This window comes from Euprymna scolopes, chromosome 2, assembly GCF_053919585.1.
Source record: "Euprymna scolopes isolate OS-2025 chromosome 2, ASM5391958v1, whole genome shotgun sequence".
NCBI lineage: Eukaryota > Metazoa > Mollusca > Cephalopoda > Sepiida > Sepiolidae > Euprymna > Euprymna scolopes.
In genome coordinates, this window is record NC_136483.1 from 37618896 (window position 1) to 37640530 (window position 21635).

The window sequence follows — 21635 nt, forward strand, 5'->3', positions numbered from 1 at the left end:
AACTTTTTATATCACATATAAATCGTAATATCTCAGAGTTAACAATGAAGCTCGCCTGTCTATTTAATTTGCTCGACTTCGGGAAGATAAATATTCAACATTTGTCGCTCGCCACATGTCGGTTAGTTTTTTTCCTATAACATCTTGAGAAAATAAAGATTAAAAAAAGCGTTCCCGCAATAAATGAAATACTATCCCGCAGTCAAACTTGACCTCATTAAGTTATTAAAACGTGCACCTGACAAATCCAAGCAATTAAATAAATTCAAACGTGTTTCCGTAAGCATCTCGCGGTGGCCCAATGGTTAAAACCGTCGCACTCTTTTTTTTTCACACTTTAATTTACAACTTTGCCTAAACGGTTCGGGTTCAATCCTCATACTTACCTACCAAAACATTTTTTTTTACTCCCCCCCCTCCCCCGGAGTTTTCACACGCACCTCCAAACACCTGGGCAACGCCGGGTACCCCTCGCTAGTTCAATTATATTTCACCTTTTATTCATACCTGTCTGTTTAAATGTATATATGTAAATCTTGCAAAAACTTTCGACAGAGGCGACAGATTTTCATGAGATCAGTATCATTTTGAAGCTCGACTCTTCGGACGACAAATATCGAAATATTGGCCAAAAACATTTATTCCTTCAGCCTCAATTGAATACTTTTCTACAGGGAGGGGGTTGCTTTTTTCGCAGATTTTGAAAGTCATTGCCTCTTTTTTTTTATGTTGTCCATATTACCGTTTATTTTTTTAAGCATGAAAGATATTGGTAAGATGCACAACATCTTGAAACTGGGAATATAGACCTTTCATCATTTATTTATATATATACTAGCTAATTGCTTTCTGGATGTCCTCGGTATGAAGCCGGAAAACTTCCTTCGCTTTTGTTAGTTTCGCTATTTTATACTAAAAAGCCAAACAAACAGGCGACACAGCAGAATAGCGTGAATTTTTAGTGTGTAAAAGTCATTCAAATAAAAGATAGACACTACCTCATTTCGTGAATCGGAGATATTTAATCTAGGTAGTATATAAAAAGTTCTAAGAATTAGTAACCCCTACCCCGAGTGCCCTCCACCCTCCAAAAGCCTTTGCCGGACATACAAAAAACGCAGACACAAACACACACATATTTTCGCTTTTATATAATAGATATGTCTGTGTATGTAGAGAGAGAAATTAACTTTTTTTTTCCTTTTATTACGCCGTCTTTGAATTCAAAGATGATGTAATAAAAGAAAAAAGATCATATTTCTCTCAATTTTTGGATTTCGTAATCATGCCCATATGTATTTATTTTCTTTTAAAATTGACAAGTGCTTTTGCTTCTGATGAGTTAAGGGCGAAATAAATTCATTGATTGATATAATCATTAAATGAATTATTTTGCGCCTACGAAGCAGGTGTTGTCAAGAATTATGCATGTCAACTTACTTAAAGGAATAAATGGTAAGATGATCAATATCTTGAAATTTAGAATATACGCTTCGGTCATTTATTTTTTATATGTTCTGTAATTAAATTGAGCTTCATAAATTGAAGGATTGGTATGAATAAAAGGTGAAATATAATTGAAGAAACATATTTCCACATAAATATATATATGTGTGTGTATGTATGTTTTTAGCCTGAGAAGACTAGCACTTTTCTTCTTTTTTTTTTTTTTTAATTTTTTAGAATTTTTTGTTTTTTAGCCTCTTAATGTCAATGATTAAGATTTTGGGGAAACTTGAGCTTACAAAATATCAAAAGATGTCTGATCCCTGGGCAAGGAAAATTGATGTTAAATGGATAGCTAGATTGTACAGGATTCGTGCCTCATAGCTATATATTTGTTATGATAAGTACTACTAAGTAATCATATATTTTGGTGCGTAGGTTGTATTATTGTTTTGAGATCATTCTCTAGTCTGCTTGTCTATTTGGTTTTCAATATCCCTGTCAATGCTGTTGTCACCAGAGGAAAAAGTGTTGGGTATCAACTTTAAAAAATAATAAATAAAATAAGTTAAGTGAAGAAGAGTTATTGCCCTTGAGGAGAGCACCTTAGCCATGAGAGTTTGATGGGTAAACAAAATGCGTCTCTATTGCAGACTTTAATCATCATACATCAAGCAGCTACTACATTACCATTTAATCTGTAAATTTTTAAATAAATCTGTTATGCTTCATCGGTTAATAATTTTTGAGTGGTTATTGAACTAATATCAGATGTAACAGAAAGTCTCCAAGTATTTGAATGATTTCACTCTTCCAGTTAATCCACAAATCTTTAATATCTACAATAAACCCGTTACAATATCTACCACACCACACATGTAAATGACCCAAGGCCCTCATTGATATTGAACAGCTTTCATGACTCTAGTACATTAATATTTAAAAGTAAAAATTTAATGGGTGAATATCATTTTATTTGTTTTTTATTTTTTTTAATTTTCAGGATTTTGAAAAAAGTCGTGTATTCGAAGCTCAAGATCACTTAGAACAACGGCATAAAGAGGAAGAAGAACGGCTCCAACGGTTTCTATCTGAGGAACGAGAAAAAGAAATGCTCAAACTCGACAAAAGTGTTCATATTGAAAAAGAACGTGCCGCTGAAGAGCTGCTGGCCAGCATCGATCAATTATCCTTGCACCAACCAGGAAGCAATATTTCCCAAGATTTGGTCCATGAGAGGCAAAGAATTGAAGAGCATTTCCGGCGGCTGAGAGAAGATCGTCTTCGAATTGTAACAGACAAAATTGCGAGTGATGAAAAGATGCGGACATCAAAGATGCTTGAAAGGCAAAGTCAAGAAATGATGTTGTTGATTGCAGAAAAAGTGAGTTTTAACATGCACACATTGTGTGTATTCAGGCAGCATTTTTTTCATTTAAGTAAACATTGTTAAAATAACAATTTTTCTGCTTAATTATAGTTTTTGTTTTTCAAATTTTACAAATGATCTTTTCTGTGTTAAAATCACAAAATGTAATGTATGTATCATGAACATTTTTGATTCTTTGTTGAATCATCCTTGGGTAACAAAAACAAATGAACAAAAAAGAATTTCAAAAGAAAACCAAAAAACATGCATGTGAAGGAGTCTTGCATTGTTCCAGGAAACAATTTAAATTCTACAACACCAGAATTAGCATTACACAATAAAATTGTATTACATTAGGCATTTTAAAATGTTATTAGTTTCACGCACAACACTATTGATCGTACATCGCTGGGTTTCAACAAAAATAGCTTTCAGTATTCTTAACTTTTTCAAATTGGCCTCAAAATCCACTTATGTATCTAATTGTTTCATGTATCTACATAAAATTTTATGTATCTATTTTCAGTATTTCCTTTAACAGTGCCCAATATGTGAGTAGAGCTAGTTAGTAAATAAGAAGATAAAACGTGGAAAATTCTGTGTAGCTTAATTGCCATATTTTAAAAAATTACTGTGTGTATGTTTTTTTTATGACAAATAATCTAACATAATGAGAAATTCAAACCTGAAAATTTATTCATCAATGTTTCTGAAAGATGTAGTGTCTCTTCTTAGATTTCACATGTATTTCACATTTTAATTTTTACATTTTTCTTGACGTCAGCGAAATTGAAAGTCTGTTAACTGAAAAGATGAAGCATTGATAAACAATTTTTAGATTTGCTTTTTCATTTTCATATATATATATATATATATATATATAAGGGTATACTTATGTAATTATGTTATCAAAGAGTAAATCCTTAACAAAGCAAAACTTATCAAGATAAGAAAAGCTCAACACTATTAAGAAAATTAAATGATGATGATATAGTAAAGTTATATATAGCTTTTATTTCTCATCTTTCACTTAATATTATGGCATGTAAAGTTACACAGAAACGTTTGTGCTTCATTATGGAGGGAAATCATCATTTGGTCTACTTGTGTTGCATGTCTGATACCCTGCATAATCTCTTGCTCAGCCCCCCCTTACCTAACTGAAACTCTTTAAAAACATAATGACAGTACAATCAAGAAATAAGCTTAAACCAGGCCTAGGGACAAACAAATCCAATTGCCTCCTCCCTTGAGGTTTGCATTCACTAACATCCGTGGGCTTAGAACTAATTTAGCTGATGTTGAAGCATTTCTCCTAACAAATACCCCGGATATCTTAGCACTAAGTGAGACTAACCTACACTCCTCCATCCCCTCTAACTACTTTAACATGCCTGGCTATCTCCCACTTTGCCGTGAGGACTCTGACAGACATATGCACGGACTTGGAGTCTACATTCGTAACACCCTCCCCCTGACTAGAGAAACAAACCTAGAAACGGACGATCAAGCCTTTATGTGCTTTAGACTAAACATACAACATAACATTAGCTATTTTTATTTTCTCTACCACTCTCCCTCGACTCAGGACTGCACCATAATAAACAGTCTCTGATAGCATAGACACAGCACTCTCCCTCGACACTAGTGCACAAGTACATGTATTTGGTGACTTTAATGTTCACCACAAAAACTGGCTTTGATTCTCTACTCACACAGATGCAGCGGGCAGCACAACACATAGCTTCGCTATATCCCACTCCCTATCACAAATGGTTACGTTTCCAACTCGTTTCCTTGACCAGCAAGAACAACATGCATCACTTCTAGATCTGTTTCTGACCATAGTTCCCAAGGATTGTATAACAAATGCTGACAGCCCACTCAAGAACACTGATCATGCAGTGATAATGGTCGAAATCGCCCTAAACTCTAGACCCAAAACTGAAGAGCCAGTGCTCAAAACAACGAGATATTATAAAAAGGCTGACTGGGAAGCCATCAGAGATCTTATCAGAGATGCCCCATGGGGAAATATTTTTTCTCTTCCTGCTGAACAGTGCGCAAATGGGACCATTGAATGGTTCAAAACAGCAATTGAAGCACATGTTCCCATGCAGAAATTTTATAGCAAGCCCCACTCTCCCCAATGGTTTACTTCTACTTGCGCAGCTGCCATTGCTCAAAGGCAGCATGCATACTGCAGATTTAACCGACATAAGTCCAGTTCAAACAGACAGAAGTATATAGAAGTTAGAAGTAACATTAAGAAGGAAATAGCGACAGCTAAGAGAGAATTTACTGAAACCACTAAAAAATGCATCGAGCACAAAAATTAGGAACTCGTGACTTCTGGAAAATCTACAACAGTGTAGTAAATAATGGCCAATCAACAATTCCCCCACTAACCAACAATCACAAGGTTGTTTGCTCAGCAACCAACAAGGCTAATATGCTTACCAACCAGTTTGCCTCCAACTTCACACTGGACCCTTCTAACCACCCCCTGCCTGACTTTCCTTTGTGGACAGACACCACACTAGACGATCTAAAAATCACCCCTGCTCAGGTGCATGCTATCATAAAAAACCTTGACACCTCAAAAGCATGTGGACCTGATCTCATCCCAGCTGTGCTATTAAAAAAGTGCTCAGCCGAAGTAGTTCCAGTTCTCTCCAAACTCTACACAAAATGCCTTAATGAATCATGCTTTCCGGGCTGTTGGAAAACTGCTTCTGTGTTATCAGTATTCAAGAATTCTGGCGAAAGAACTGACCCATCAAATTATTGCTCCATTAGCCTCCTCCCACTTTTCACCAAAATATTTGAGACCATAATAAACGATGCTCTAGTCCGTCACCTTACAGATGCTAAACTTCTGACTGACAAACAATATGGATTTAGACAAGCCTGTTCCACTGCAGACATCCTCACTGTAATCTCTGAACGTAAATACCCATTCACTGGACAAAGGGAGGGAGGGCAGAGCGGTAGCTCTAGATATATCTAAGGCTTTTGACAGGGTATGGCATGAGAGTCTCCTCAGGAAAATTAAATCATATGGTATCACTAGTAGAATACTTAACATAATTAAATCCTTCTTAGATAAGAGAAAAATCCAGGTTGACCTCGATGGTCATACATCTAAACAATATGATATAAATGCGGGAGTGCCTCAGGGTTCTATCCTTGGACCTCTATTGTTCCTAATATTTATTAATGACCTCCCCGACAAAACTGCCTCTGAGATAGGTATATATGCTGATGACACCACACTCTATAACAGGCATGACAGGAAAACAAATGAACACATAACTAAAAAAAATGACAAAAACACTAGAGGATGACCTCCAATCTGTAGTGGAATGGGGACAAAAATGGATGGTCACATTCAATGCTGCCAAGACTAAACTGGTTTCCTTCAATAATTACAAGAAACCTTCTTTGCCACCAATAGCAATGGCCAGTGACTCCCTATCTGAGAGTACATCTTTCAAACTGCTTGGCCTAACGTTCACAGGAAACATGAGTTGGAACAATTACATTGAAAACATTGCCAGGGCTGCTGCAAAGAAGGTAGGCTCTCTCTACCGTGCTAGAAAACTACTGACACCTGAAAGTATCCTGTACATCTATATGGCCACCATTCGCCCATGTATGGAGTATTGCTGTCACATTTGGGCTGGTGCATCTGCCACTAGTCTCTTGCTCCTAGACAAGGTTTAAAAGAAAGTCGCAAATCTGATAGGCCCTGAACTGGCATCTAAGCTTAAGCCTCTGCAGACACTTGTGCCCCCACGATGTAGACACCTTCAACAAACCCAACAGGCAGCTAAATCCCACCCCCACACAGTAGAGATCCCTAGATGTAAAAGTTCTTTCTACTCCAGTAGTTTCTTCCCCAGAACCGCTAGACTCTGGAATTCCATTCCAGGTCCCTGCTTCCCCAACTGTACTGACATGCAGAAGTTCAAGTGTAACGTGAACCGACATCTTGCTGCCCAAATCCCTATATAGTGCCCCAGTAGTTGCTGCCCCTGATAGTAGCGCCCTACACCAAAATGGCAATGTGCCTTGTTTGGGGTGAAAATGTAATAAAAAAAATTTTAAAATAAAAAAAAAAATACTTTTTTTTTATTTTCCAATTTCTTATTTATTTTTATTTATTTATTTTTCTCAGGAATCTGGGTTTAATTTTGTGAGTCTTTTAGCTATTATAATTTATTACTGGATTTTATTAAGCCAATATTGGGAGTCATGGAGCTTGTCTGTAAAAATACCAAAAATAATAATTTACATGACTGAAATAGGATTTACACAAGAAAAATGTAATTACAGTGTAAAATAAATCTTGTACTAAAATCAATGGAAGGTGAGAACATTTTGATTGATGGAACTCACAGAAAAGTAAATTTGTATTGAAAATAAAATAAATGACTGAAGTTTCTGTTATTTTAATAACAAATATTTAATTTATTCTTTTAGTTTTAATATTTTCTAGAGCAAATAGAGAAATGAATTTTAATGTGACAAAATATTTGGTAGAATTTAATTTTAGAATTATTAATCATCTAAAGTTGTTTTTGTTTTTTTTTTGCGTGAGGGTCATCACTTATCAAGGCCCAGAGACCACTCAAGGATAAGGGTTAATGAATGTTAGATAGACAATGAGACAACACTGTGATGATCAGTAATGGTGGAACATGGATAGGATTAAAGTATACTTTTAATAAAAATTTTTTTAAAAAAAACTCTTTAAAAAGTGAAAACAGTAATATTACATTTACAGTGAAAATCAATAATTGTCAATCAACTTCAAATGATTTTTAATTAACTTTTAATTTTTCAAAAACTGCAAAATAAGAAGGAATTGAAATTCATGGAATCTTGCTTAATTGGTGTTAAATGATTATGGATCAAATTTAACATAAATCAATATATCTATAAAAGTGAGAATGTATGTATGCGTGTGAGGGCAACTGTCAACCTATATACACAACAAATATTTGATTTACAGACTTAAAATTTGGTATATAGGGTATTCTGACATGTGAAAAACTTTTTAACCGGTTTTCATTCGGAAAAAAAAAGGCTTCTAAGGTGTCAAAATTGAGAAGGTACATGAGTCATCAGATTTTTATCTGTTTGCTAAGTGTTTCACGAATGCGCATGCATAAATTGTTCACATAACAGATTACTTATGTTAAGAATAAGTAGGTTTGAAAACACTTTTTAAAGATCATGTCAATCTGGTCTGATGGTCATCATACTTGACTGTCTTTAGGTTTTGGTTTCGATTTTATCTCAAGTATTTTTTTTTTTACTTTCAAGAAGTGAACTGTTTAGAAAAAGCATAATACTCGCATGCACATGTTTTGTATTTTTCTGTTTTGTTTTTACTTTATTTTTTAAAAGAACTTAACATTATGTTTATTACCTATCGTATTTCTGTTTATAATAAATAAGAAATCTGCATTAATTAAAATATGATATTTATGCATATTTTACAACCGGGCAATGCCAGGTGGCCTGCTCGTCTGAAATATTTGAATTTTCAAATGGGAGGTTGTTCCTATGTTTAAAATACTCCAAGGAATCTGAAATTAGAGGAGTATTTATTGATTGAGGTCTAATACCTATCTGAGGAATCTGAATTTTCATGAAGGACTTCCACCCCATCTTTTCTCCTTTCGCCAAAACAAAACTACATATTAACTACCATTACATCTAGCAGCTGTGTTCCAAAATTCATAATGATAGGTTAAATAGTTTAGGAGTGAATCCTAGAAATAGCGACAGCTAAGAGAGAATACACCAAAACCACCAGAAAATGAATCGAAGCGCAGAAATTAGGAACTCATGATTTCTGGAAAATCTACAACAGTGTAGTAAATAATGGGCCATCAATAATTCTCCCACTATCACTCAATAATGAGGTTATTTGCACAGCAACCCAGAAGGCTTGCCAGTCGGTTTGCCTCAAACTCTACATTGGACCCAGCAAACCACTTCCTCCCTGATTTTCTTTTGCAGTCTGACACCACACTAGATGATCTAAAAATCATCCCTTCTCAGGTGCATGATATCATAAAAACCTAGATACCTCAAAAGCATGTGGACCTGATTTCATTGCGGCTGTACTATTAAAAAAATGCTCCGCTGAGGTTGCTCCAGTCAATAAATGCCTTAACAAATCTTGCTTTCCCGACTGCTGGAAAACTGCTTCTGCGGTACCAGTTTACAAGAATTCTGGCAAAAGAACTGACCCATTAAATTATTGACCCATTAGGCTCCTCCTTCTTTTCACCAAAATATTTGGGTTCATAATTAAGCAAGCTTTAATCCATCACCTTACAGTTATTAAACTTCTGACCGACCAACAATATGGATTTAGGCTCGCCGATTCTACAGCAGATATCCTAACTGTAATCTCTGAACATATACACCATACACTGGACAAAGCAGGGGATTGTAGGGCAGTAGCCCTAGATATATCTATGGCTTTTGACAGGGTATGGCATGATGGTGTTCTCATGAAAATCAGATCCTATGGTATCACTGAACTAACACTTAACATAATTAAATCCTTCTTAAGTAAGAGAATAATCCAGGTTGTTCTCAACAGTCATACATCTAAACAATATGATATAAATGCAGGTGTACCTCAGGGGTCAATACTTGGACCTTTATTATTCCTAATATTCATAATCTCCCTGATAAAATTGTCTCTGAGATGGGTACATTTGCTGATGACACTACACTCTAAAACAGGCATGAGGGGAGAACGAATAAACACACATCTAAGGCAGAAACACTATAGGAAGACTTCCAATCTGTAGTGGAATGGGGACAAAAATGGATGGTCATATTCAATACTGCCCATTTCCTTCAATAATAACAAGAAACCTTTTTAACCACCAATAGCTATGACTAAAGATACATTACCGGAAAGTACTTCTTTCAAACTTCTTGGCAACATTCGCAGGGAATATGAGTTGGAATATTGATAGCATTGCCAAGTCTGCTGCGGAGAAGGTGAGCTCTCTCTACCATACTAGAAAGTTACTTACACCTGAAAGTATCCTGTACGTCTATAAGGCCACCATTCGCCCATGTATAGAGTGTTGTTACATTTGGGCTGGTGCATCTGCAACTAGTCTCTCACTCCTGGACAGGGTTCAAAAGGAAGTCACCAACCTAATAGGTCCTAAACTGTTATCTAGGCTTCAACCTCTATCCCACCGCCGAAATGTTGCATCTCTCTGCCTGTTTTACAAGTATTTTAATGGTAGATTCTCTGACAAACTACAAACCCTTGTACTCCTCAACATAATTTCCCCCTATCAAACCCGACAAGCAGCAAAGTCCCACCCCTACACAGTAGTGAGCCCTAGATGTAAGAAAGCCTTCTACTCTTAATTTCTTCCCCAGAACTGCTAAACCCTGGAACTCTCTTCCGAGTTCCTGCTTCCCCAACTGTACTTACGTGCAGAAGTTCAAGTGTAATGTGTACAAACATCTTGCTGCTTAACTCCCTACATAGTATCTTTGCAACTTATGGTCCCAATAGTAGCTCCCTCCATCAGTGCCACTGTGCCTTGTTTGGGGTGAAAATGTAATAAAAAAAAAAATATATGTAAACACTATTGTGAAAAAAAAAGATGCTTTATATAATGAAAAAATATTTAAAATGAATGGGGAATGTAATACAGTTTTTCCTTGTATGAAGGATGGCTTCATTCAGAGATTAAATACCTTATATATTTTGAATATTACTAGTAGTGTGGTGGTAGGCCGAAACAATTGTCTACCCCAAATAAAAAAAAAATGATTTTTTTTTTTTTTTTTTAGTAAATTTACAAGAATTTTTTCTTTTACATTTGATGTGGTTTATATAATATTAGAAATAACACACACACACACAATAAATTATGATAAATAAATTTACTTATTTATTTTATCTATTATTTTTTTATTTTATTTTTTGATACTATTTTGACTTTGATGCCTGTATTTTTTCGCTATACTTTACATATGTTCTCATTTATCCTATCTTTTTTCTCTCTATTATCACCCCCTTCCTTCTATATACATATTGTATATCTTTATTTAATTTCATTTCTAAGCTAATGTCCTTAGGCCAGGTTTATATATATATATATATATATATATATATATATATATAAACTTGACTTTTTCTCCTCTCCTGGTAAGAAGCTTTAGGCTTTGAAATACCAAAGCCTAAAGAGTTCTTTTTTTTTTTCCTTATTGATCTGACGGTGTAATAAAGTTAACTTTGAATTGAAAATGTATATAATTTGTTATAAAAATGTTTTTAAACTTGTCTATATCTCTGAAAAAAAACATTTTAAATCTATGTAAAAAAAAATATTTTTTAGGATAGAGAAATGGACAACAGTGCTTTGTTTGATCATTCAATGCGACCGCCTATATTGCCACCAGAAACGAAAAAAGTTCAAATTTATCGTTCACCAACAATTTTTAAACAACTTGATGAACGAGCAATTGAGGTCAGTAGACAAAAAAAGCATTCTCTTATTTTAACAATGAACTATTGTATGATTTCATTTTAAACTATTTCATATTTTTCATGCACACATGTATTTCAAGAGCTGTCTTAGTTGAACTGTTATCCTGATTAAATAATAGTTATCTGAATTAAATTCCCTTACTCAAACCATCATCTTCCTGACCCCCCCCCCTCACATCATGAGGACCAGCAAACCTCATTTCTCAACCTATTCCTGACAATATTGCCCAAAACTTGTGTTGTAATATTTTTGACTACTAATGGAGGTATGATCCATCACAGTTGTGAGATTCTATTTATAAACAATGCTGATAGAAACTGACAAATCAAATTAATTCACGTTCTGCTATCAACCAATCAGAAACCAGAATTGCTCCATAAAAATTAAACCTTTTATTTAGCAACTTTGCATGTGTTTTCTTTGTGTCAACACAGGAAGAATATTTTGCACTGTGACTTCCAACTCAAGAACTGTCTGAGAACCAGTCACCTCCAGGACTTGTGTAGAACAATTAACCATCGGAAACTGTTCTGAAACTAAATATAGCTTACAACTCAAGAACTTGTCTAATATATGCCCATAATCGCCTAAGAAATGCTGATCATCTTATAATAATTGTTGATATCACCATAACACCCCCCCAACCCAAATAAAAGCACCATTGCTCAAACAACAAGATATTACCAATATGCTGATTGGGAATTCTGCAGAGATGCACCCTAAAGGAAAACTTTCTCTCCGTACTAAATAGTATGCATGAGAGATAATTGAATGGGTCAAAGCAGATATAAAAGCATTTGTCTCAACATAGAAATTCCAAAGCAAGTCTCATTTTCCCCATTCGTTCACTTCATCCTGTGCAGTTGCTATTGAACATTGGCAGCAAGCATTTTACTGTTTCAAACACCATAAATCAATAAAACATAGATAAAGATTTGTAGCATCAAGAAAGAGTAAGAGTATAATAGCCACAGCTAAAAGTAGAGATACTGAGATGACTACAACATGATTTCCTGAAAAATCTATAATAGTGTAGTGGACAATAAACACTCAAAAATTCTCCTACAATCCAACCTTCATGAAGTTGCTTCCACAGCAACAAACAAACTTCTCTCTTCCAAATTTTCCACTAAGGACGGAAACTGCAATAAATGATATGATCACCTTTTCTCATATCATGGCTAAAATATAATGCCTTGACATCTTCAATGCATGTGGACCAGACCTTATACTTGCTATAGTCATAAACAAATGCTCTGCTGAGCTGGCCCCTATCCCCATCAAACTCTATAACAAATTCCTTGTGGAATCTTGCTTCCCTAATAGCTGGAAAATTGCCTCTGTGGTATCAGTTTTCAAGAACTCTGGAGAAAATCCCATCAGTTTCCTGTTGCTCTTGGCTAAAATCTTTGAATCATTAATCAATTTAGCAATAGTTCGCAAAATACTAAACTCTTTGACCAACAGTATGGATTTAGGCCATTTTATTCTATTGCAGATATCCTAACAGTCATCTCTGAACATATACACTGCATACTGGAATAATTTAGGTGAAACTAGATTGGTAGCGCTAGATATTTAACAAAGTCTGGCATGATTTTTTTTTTTTTTTTCAGGAAAATCAACTCTTAGACAATTACTGGATGAATATTTAATATAATCAGATCCGTCTCTGCTCAAAGAAAGATCCAGGTTGTCCTCAATAGCTGTAATCCAAACAACACCATATCAATGATGGTGCGCCCCAGAGGGCGATATTTCGACCTATATTATTCCTGTTCTTCATAAACAACCTCCCTGATGCAATCTAGTCTGTGATGGGTGTATTTGCTGCTGATACCCTCCTGTATTCCTAGTATAAATGTAAATCAAATAATCACACCCGCAATAATTGAATTCTTGGAAAACATATGCAGTATAATCATGTTGACACATCGGTTCTCGTAAGATCACTGAAGTTAAGCAACATTGAGCCTGGTCAGTACTAAAATAGGTGACCATTTGGGAATTCTACGTACTGTTTGTGTTCTTCACTTATCTTGGCATTGTTTTCAGTCAGTCTTGGGCCTCTCCTTACCACCTAAGCAGTGCCAATTCAGTGTAGTTGGGATTGCGCAACCTTTGCCTTACAATTACGCGCGTGGTTACTCTTACAGGGGTGTCCATTGTCTCTTGAGACTGAATGGAAGCATTAGAAAATGACTACCAATCTGCAGTGAAATGGAGCCAAAAATTGATGGTCACAGTTAATGTTACCAAGATATTTCCTTTCCTTTAACAACTATTATAAGAAACCTTTCTAACCACCAATTGTCATGGCTGATAGCACTCTTTTTTGGAGTCAAATATTTAAACATTCTCAGGCAGCAATGAACTGGAATAAGTATGTAGAAGATACTGAAAGTCTGCTGCAAAAAAAGTAAGCTCCGTCTACTAAACTAGAAAACTTCTCACATTTAACCAGAATCCTATGTCTCTAGAAAGCCACTATTTGGACATGCATGGCGCATTATCTTGGCTGGTGCACCAAACTTTAGTCTTTCCCTCTTGGACAAAAGGGCAAAAAATAACTTCTGTTATCTCCCAAGCTCCAGCACCTGTCACATCCCTGTGATATTTTACAAATACTTCAACTGAATGTGCTCTATTGAACTCCCTGCATTGTACTCCCCAACATAAATACCCCAACTAGCAATGAAATCACATCCCTTCTCTTTACCCTTGCTTGTTTGACTGTTTTCCTTACTCCCTGTTTTCTCAGTTATACCAACATACAGAAATTTAAATGTAATGTGAACAAACATCTTTCTGCTCAACGGCTATCCAGTTTGCCCTCTACAAATCCGGCCCCTATCACAGTAGTACTTTATGCTTTGGTGCTAATATGCCTTGTATGAAGTGGATTAAAGGAAAAAAGACTTTTCGATAATGATGCTATAAGGATTATTTTGGTTATATGATGATAAAAATATGTGCTGAGATTTGAATTATTTGTTATAGTTTTTTAATGTTTATGTAACTTGTGAAGTAGGATGACTTTATGGTGCGTGTGTGCACGCGTGCAGGGACATCTAAATATGAGAATTAATTATACCAAGTTTATTAGATAGCTCATCGGGTAGGAAGGAAAAGCCCATGTCTACTCTTTTAACTTTACATAAGAAATTTAACAACCATTTTAAAAGTAGAATTAACAAGTTTATTTTAAAAACTAATTTTTCTTGCATTTTCTTCTTTTCAGATTGCCAATCGAGAATATCATAATTTCACGGACCTTGTTCGTGATTTAACACGATATTGTTCAACAGAACTTGAAAAAGTCAGGTAATGAACATTTGGTTATAGTCAAGATTATCTGCTTTTTTTGACTTCCGATTTCTGCTGTCTATCTGGATGGATAATTAGACATGTTTTTGACTGATGGGAATAAAGACAAATTCCCATAAAACCAGAAAAAGAAAAGAAAAAAAAAAAAAAAATTATTTTATTGGTTTATTTTTCTTTGTTCATTTATTTTTATTTATTTATTTTTCTTTCCTTTTCTCAAGTGAAACCAAAATTGAATCCGAAAGGATTTTTCCATTATATCAAAAAAGGGGGTGTGTAGAATGTTTTTGACTTGTGATGGGGGGTATGAGACTAATGGATTCGCCAATCATTTTTATAACCAACGGCTGTGCTAAACAACCAATGAAAACGTCCCAAAATTATTATAAAAATTGTCGAATTTTGGATTCAATCAGTTCGCCGTTTACTACATCACGGACCACATTTAATTCTTGGCCGCCATCTTGGTTACTGATCTGAACTATGCCACCATCTTTGTTCAACACAATATCTCAGAACTTAAGAGGTTAACTCCGCCATGGACCGCATTTGATTCTTGGTCGCCATCTTGGTTACTGATCTGAACTACGCCACCATCTTTGTTCAACACAATATCTCAAAACTTAACAGATAATTAGACATGTTCAAGCAGATAAGAAAGCCATTATTAACATGTGAAAAAAGGGGGATCACATTATCTGAGAGGAAGATAATCAGAAGGAACCATATTTTGTTTGTCAACATCATCCCATCTACAGAGCAAAAACCGGAAGTAAAAAAAAAAAAAAAAAGCAGATAATCTTTACTTACTGATAACACTCCCAACATTACGACAAATGGAAAATGTGTTCATTGTACATCAAACTGATTTTGATTTGAGAATATCTATATTATATTTCCCATAGTCTGTCTGTTTGTTCCGTCTTTTCTTGGAAACTACTGGTCCAATCTGGCTGAAATTGTGTATGGACCTTTGTCATGATAAGGTGCGGCAAACTAAGTGTTATGGTATCCATTTCATGCACATGGATTAATAGAAATGAGTATTTAATAAAAAAAAAAAAAATGAGCACAAATTTAACCATATTCAATCATCAATTTGGCATAAAGCACTCATTCTAAGTCAACGGCTATAACTTTTTCCTGTTAAAAACTGGTAAAAAGTTGAGTATTTATTTCTTTGTTGTAACCCAATCTAATCTGTATTTCTGACAACATTTTAACTGCACAAGTCTTGCAGCTATCCTTACAAGGAAATCAAAAAAGAAAAGGATTTTTTTACTGAATAAATAAAATTGGATGTTTTAAAAATGTTGTACCACACCCTACCGCTTTGGAATGACATCAGTCGTATTGTAAAATATTTATTTTTTCTTTAAATGTTCAGACTAACATTTCATATTGCAACTCAATGCTTGTTTGTATTTTTAAATCTGATTTCCATTTTTCAATCACTGCTGGTGTCATGAGCGCCATTAAAATAGCTCCACACACAACAAAGAAAAGGACAATGAGCATCAAATAATTCAACAATAAATATTTATTTCTGAGAAGAAAAAAAAATGTTAGAAAATGTAATTCGTAGTGCATGCATTGTTATGTGTGTTTAATCTGATAGTTTAATCAAGGTTAAGCCAGCAGAAGACCTTTTTTTTTTTTTTACATTATAATTGGATATCAAAAAGTATATTTTAAATAAAAACACTATTTCGTATTAACATGCCATGTTGAAATTAGTAAAAATTAAAAAATTACAATAAATGATCGAATAGAAAACTAATTACAAGAAAAAAAGAAAATTTATCAAATAATGCAATTTTATCAGTTTATAACAAACTTATCTCCCTTATTTTCACTTAACTTCTGTGATTTCCAAATAGAAAATAGCAGATCAACAATATACAATAATAGCATTTTTTTTTTTTTGTACAAATAAATATTTCTAGCAGATCTACTCAATCATTTTCCACACTGTTTACAAATTTTAACAAGAAATGTTGGTGCATGACAGCGCTTTTAATACTTAGAATGCATAATTAAAAAAACTTTTATATCCAATTATAATGCACAAGCACTAAAAAAATCATTAACTTTGGTAGTAAATTTATTGAGTGTCGTATATGTGAAAATAAACAGTTATAGCATTTCTATTCAAGTTGTTGATTTTTCATCATTAAATAGAGAAAATGAAGATGGTTGCTTTCATAGTTTTAAATGATAGTTCTTCTATCTATTTACACAGAAATAGCTCACTGGTGTCTGCAACCGAGCAAGCAGTTCTTGAAATTCAACAAAAATATTGGCCAATTCTCAAAGGACTTCCCATTGCTATGCCATCGATTTGATGATATATGTTTCCATCAAAGCTAGTAGTTAAACCAATGAGCTCAAGATATATATGCCCAGAAAATAGGAGCTTAGTTAGGTAACTATAATAAAGGCTATTGGCATAAATCCTGAAAGTTTCATCAAGAGGCACATTAGGGAATAAATTAAATATTTCATAGGAACATAGATAACCAGTATTCAAAAAACACTTCACAAATATATAGTACAAAAATACCAGTCAAAAGTATCATAGCTTTGTGTGGCAGTGCAGACATCTTGTATTGATATGTCTCTTGATCTCCAAACCAGTACTTTTATAAACATTTCTGTAGAAAGTTCTAGATTTGACCAATTTTTGGCATGCATGTATTTGATTGATCAAAACTGTATATAGGTGGTTAGGTCACGCAGGAAAACTAATGGGTAATTCCTAAGTTTAACTGTAAAACAACTGCTGTCAACAAAGCTGCTACTTGGCATAGTCAGTATTTTTTTGTACTTTTATCTAAAATTTTGGAGAAATATTCCGACTCATAACAGTATGTGAACATTTTTGTTTTGTGAGAGCTTAAATCTTCTTTTATTTTTTTATAATTTTTATTTTTGTCTTACATTTTCAGAGTTTTATTTCGTTGGTTGATTGCAAAAGATTTAAGCAAAAACTCTGTAAAACAAATCCTCCATCCAAATGCTTCACTCTCTTTATTGAAAGGCGTCAAAAGTGGTAAAGAAAGCTATCATCAAGTTTTTAAAAAGTTATGTAGGTATGTTGGCCCCTTCTTTTTTTTTTCATTTCACTTTTGCCTTTTTTTTGGGGGGGGGGGTATTTTTTATTTTTATTTTTTTTAATTATATTTTTTTTTCTGTTTTCTTTACCTATTTTCTTTTTCATTTCTCGTGGATTTTGAAAATTTTTCATAAATTGATTTAATAGATTTTCCAAGTACTAACAAAAATAAAAATGAGGCTATCAATTCAATCAAGTTTCATTCAAAATTATTACTTTAAATGTGATGACTTTTATTTATTTAATTATGAACATTCACTAACGGGCATGGTTAGTAGGCTGTCTAATTACAATACATGCAAATAGCAAACTTGCTGCAAGTGATTAATATTCAACAAGAAAAGGGAAATATGTCTGGTCTGTAGTTTAGGCTACTCAGAATTCAGTTTATTCACTTAAGAAAATAATGTTTCTCTGGTACAATGTCCCTTACTATGATTATGACCTACTTGAGATTTTGCCAAAAATAATGGCAGGGACACCTAGGCATTGGGCTTGTGATTAGTCATAGATTTGTAGCAGATTGACTGTTTCAAGTGGTTGCTGGCTTTTCATTATCTTGTGGTCAAATTTTGGGTGGTAGAATGAGGATATGTTGAGAGGAGAGATGGGTGTGGTTAGTTCCAGTGATCAGTTGACATTGACTTATTGGACATCTAAGACTTTTGGTCAAAAGTACATAAATTCCACATCTGTGGAGATCAATTAGATTTGGACGTTTGGCAGTCAATAGTGTTGAAGTCAGTTAAAGAGATGGACTATGAACTTGTTTTGATTTGGTCAGGCTAAGATTCTCTCTGCAAACCTGTTGTTCAAAAGAAGAAAATGAATGAAAATTATAGTTATGGTTTTATTTGGACAAAGAATTCTTGTTGCAACACTGAGACTACACAATTAACACACTGCAACTTGAGTCAGAATCGACCGACTTTGGACCAGCACAATGAGCAAACAATCAAGACCTGTGAAGTGAATGAACACAACGCATTTTCGCATCATGTACTTGCTTATATTCTATTAAATAATATAACATAATCTTCAGACACTGAATTAAAAAATACTACAAACATGAAAACTCGGTGTTTGCAGTATAATGAGATTTTAAATAAATGAATTTTAGGTAAAAACATTACATACCATGTCAAACTTAGTAGTAATTACAAAAAAATGACTAAATAGGTCTGCTAAAACTATTTTTTTTTACAATATATATTTTATTTTGCCAAAATTATGGATTGCAATTAACTCCCCTGGAATTTAAGAATGATGCAACATTAGCAAATATGATAAAATTCGATAAATTTTATTTTTACTTGCAATTATTTTTCTATTTGATTATTTTTCATAATTTAAACTTTTTTTTTACTAATTTCAATATGACAATAGTCTTTTTACTTAAAATGCACTTGAAATCCCATTACACTACATAAGAACCGAAAACTTTTTTTAACTGTAATTATCTAACACTTGAACTTATGCATTTTTAGTTGTTTTTTGTTTTGTTTTTTAGGGGGTCTTATTTTATTTTTTATTTTCTTTCACTTTTTTCTTGTTTTTATGTATTTTTCATTTCCTTTAATAAAAATGAAAATAGAGGTTTTGGGAAAATATATATATATATATTTTGTTAAAGTGTAATTTTTTTTCTCCCATTAGTTTTGCAGGGCTTCATTGTGAAATCATCATTGGTTACTCCAAAGGGGCTGGTTACAAACCTGGTATGCGCATAGAAGGCAATTCATTTCGAAATTCCTGGACTGCTGTTGCTGTCGATGGTTCCTGGAGATTTATCAATTGTACTTGGGCTGCCAGGCATATTTCAGGACATAAGGATGACTTACCTCAAGTGAGTTTTACATTCAAGTTTTCATATTAGAGTTTCACATCTTAAAATTTTCACATTTCTGAATTTTTGAGATGAGAATTGATTATTTCTACTATTTGAATTCTTTGAAATACTGTTTTCATCTTGAGTGTTATTTTCACAATATTCTTGTCGATGTAACCAAGGTCGCTGGAAAAGTGGTGGGATCCTTCTATCAATCCAGTAGATATCTAGCTAAGAGCCAGGTACGTCCAAGGATGGAGTATTGCTGTCACATCTGGGCAGGAGCTGCTAGGAAGACTTATCCTGCCTTGAGAGAGTTCAGAATAGACTTTGTAGCCTAGTGAGGGATGCCCTTTTCTCTTCCCTGCAACCTCTTACAGAAGAGATGTTGCGAGCCTGTCTGTTTTATCGTTATTTTCATGGCAAGTGCTCGTCTGAGCTCCAATCTATGGTCCCCCCTCGTCAAACACTCACAAGAAACACTTGTTTGGCTGAAAACACTATCAATAATTTCCCTCACTCTTTATCTGTGCCTAAACCTAAACATAGATTCCATGAACAAAGTTTCTTCCTTAGAACTGCACACCTGTGGAACTCTCTACGGTTTATCTGCTTTCTAGCTGACTACAATATGGCTGTCTTAAAGTCCAACGTAAACAAGTCCTTGATGAGCCGTTCCCCTTAAGTAATCCAGTTTACCAAATTTACACTTCTAATAATTACTATGATATTGTACCATTGACCAATGTACACTCTTTAAGCCTCATCCTCGAGTAGCCTCTGAGCTTTGATAAGTGGTGATTTCCTTGTAAAAATAAATAAAAATAAAAAAAAAACCTCCAATCTGTATCTTGTTGAACTCTGTAATCTTTCAGCCCACAAGGATCCATGGCATAGTGGATAAATTATTTGGTAAAATTCAGTTGTAAAGTTACTCTTTTGGATGTTGATGGTTCAATCCTCAGTGCAAGTAATACTAAGAATACAATAGTGAATTACTTAATACTTCTACTTGGTCATGGTTGACGCAATAAGAGCATATTACCCCTGTGGATGGGTTCCGTTTGAAATTCCATGCTAATTTTCAAGTTCGACAGAAAGATTTCCGAATTTGACAGGATACACCTGAAGGTCGAAGATTACATCCCTGAAATTTTGTGAAAATTAAACACAAGATGAGAATGATAGTGCAAAGAATCCAAATAATGTTTTAAATTTGCAGTTAATTTTTTACCACAATGGCACATATAATTACTATTTTTCTTTAGTTTTAAAACACAAAAGAACCATAATACTTGATTTTTACTTTTTTGAACTTAAAGCTAGAAAAAGAATTTCTATTTTGCAGAAAAAGTGTCAGCCATTCTTCAGTTTTCAAAGACAATTAGTGAAAATTGAGTTTTGCTAAATTGACTCAAGATTTTTTAAGCTTCAGAAAATAATTACCTCCCTTTTATAATTCAATAGCAAAACTTAATTTTCGCTACTTGTCTTCAAAAACTATTTTCATAATAATTAATTTTTTACCTTATCATTTTTCGTAATTTTCGAATATATTCCTTACTGTGACATGACAATTAAGTAGATACCATTGGTTTTACTTAGTAGTCAATAGTTTGATTTTTGAATTTCGCCATTATAATGAAGAACTGCTGAAAAACCTTTTTTGTGGTAAATTATTAAATAAGATATGAATAGAGTTAACTAAGGATTATTTCCCTTGTGCAAAGTCTGTTTCATTTGCACTATTTCATATCTAGTTTACACAATGCTTCGGGACAAGATCAAAGTGTAGTATCTGTTCTTCAGATGCTAAATTTGTTTGTTTGTTTATTAATGTATACTCTCCATCAAAAATGATGGGGGAAAACTTGTTTTTTTTTTTTTTTTTAAGCTGGCATGAAATTCAGGTTTAATGATGTTGAATGTGTATGAAATGATAACTTTGAAAATAGATGAAGACAGACACCTAAAGTTATTTATTCTTTACAAACAATA

General features: G+C 33.9%; 1 protein-coding gene across 1 annotated transcript in view; it reads left to right on the forward strand.

The window, feature by feature from the left end:
* The window catches only part of LOC145291144 (hillarin-like), a 108946-nt gene that overhangs the window by 85737 nt on the left and 1574 nt on the right, over nt 1-21635 (forward strand). The window contains exons 3-7 of the mRNA XM_080136664.1: nt 2450-2830; nt 11215-11346; nt 14609-14691; nt 17643-17786; nt 19466-19655. Coding sequence (XP_079992790.1) covers nt 2450-2830; nt 11215-11346; nt 14609-14691; nt 17643-17786; nt 19466-19655 — 930 coding nt within the window. The remainder of the gene's footprint in view (nt 1-2449; nt 2831-11214; nt 11347-14608; nt 14692-17642; nt 17787-19465; nt 19656-21635) is intronic.